Raw genomic sequence first — 1258 nt, forward strand, 5'->3', positions numbered from 1 at the left:
TTGGTATGTTTTGTAATTTTGAGCGGGAAACTAAATTTCAGTGTCTTGTGAAGTTGTTCTTCCATTAACTAGCCATCGCAAACAAACAAGACTATTTTCAAGCCTGTTGTGGATTTTCCAACTGTCATTAATCACTTTCCCATCAAAAAAAAATTTTGAACGACTCCCTGCTGTGAGAGTGAACTAAACTACAAAAACTCGCAGTACCCACCTCCTTATCTACAACAACGTGATTTGTTTTGATACAACAATAACAAATTTACTATTTTCCAATTATCTCTTGTCAAAAAATATTTTTTTAATAGTGTCATCTTCTGTATACAACAAGAATAATATTATCTATTATATACATTTCACTATTCTAATATACTATTCTAATATACTACTACCACTACAATTAGTACTATTAAAAAGTAATATAACACAATAACAAATAACAAACAAATAACAACAAACAAATAACAATAATAATAATAATAATGGGTTTATGTTTTGGTAAAACTGATGGTTCACAATCATCATCATCAAATAATCAATCTTCCAATCAAGATGGTAAAAATAAGAATAATCAACGTATCAATGATAATGATCCAAATAATGAAGGTGGTGATGAAATGAATGAAAATGCTGATCCAAATTCAGGAAATTATGATGTAAAATTATTATTATTAGGATCAGGTGAATCAGGTAAATCAACATTTTTCAAACAAGTTCGTATTATATCACAAAGACCATTTTTAGAGAATGAACGTCGTCGTGTTAAAAATACAGTTCATTTCAATGTAGTTTCAAGTATGGCAGTAATGTGTCAAAAATTAAAAGAATTAAACTTGGAATTCTCAAGTGAAGAATTAAGTAAATGTGCAGAACGTGTATTACAATTAAGTAAGAATAGAGCATTCATGACATCAACAACAAGTGTTAAAGGAGGTGATCGTAATTTTTATACTGATGAAATTGCTAATGATATTTATCAATTATGGAAAGATTCAACTATTCAAAAAGTATTTCAAAATAATAGAAATGATGTTCATGTTTTTGATGGTGCTGAATATTTCTTTGAACGTTTAGATATAATTAGAAAAAATGATTACATTCCATCTGAGGAAGATTTATTATATTGTCGTCAAAAAACTATTGGTATTGTTGAAGTTTCATTCGATCATGAATCTTTAAAATTTAGTTTATTTGATGTTGGTATGTTTTTTTTAAATATTTTAATATTTTAATATTTTAATTTTAATATTTTAATTTTTAA

The 1258-nt window shown here is 26.4% G+C and overlaps 1 protein-coding gene across 1 annotated transcript in view; it reads left to right on the top strand.

Annotated features, from left to right (window-relative positions):
* Nucleotides 1-479: 479 nt before the first annotated feature.
* NAEGRDRAFT_76672 (uncharacterized protein) overlaps nucleotides 480-1258 on the top strand; it is a gene marked incomplete at both ends in the record, with an annotated part of 6350 nt that continues 5571 nt past the window's right edge. Inside the window, one exon of the mRNA XM_002668369.1 lies at nucleotides 480-1197. Within this exon, the coding sequence (XP_002668415.1) occupies nucleotides 480-1197 (718 nt within the window). The remainder of the gene's footprint in view (nucleotides 1198-1258) is intronic.

This window comes from Naegleria gruberi (genome assembly GCF_000004985.1).
Source record: "Naegleria gruberi genomic scaffold NAEGRscaffold_261, whole genome shotgun sequence".
Classification (NCBI taxonomy): Eukaryota; Heterolobosea; class Eutetramitea; order Acrasida; family Naegleriidae; genus Naegleria; species Naegleria gruberi.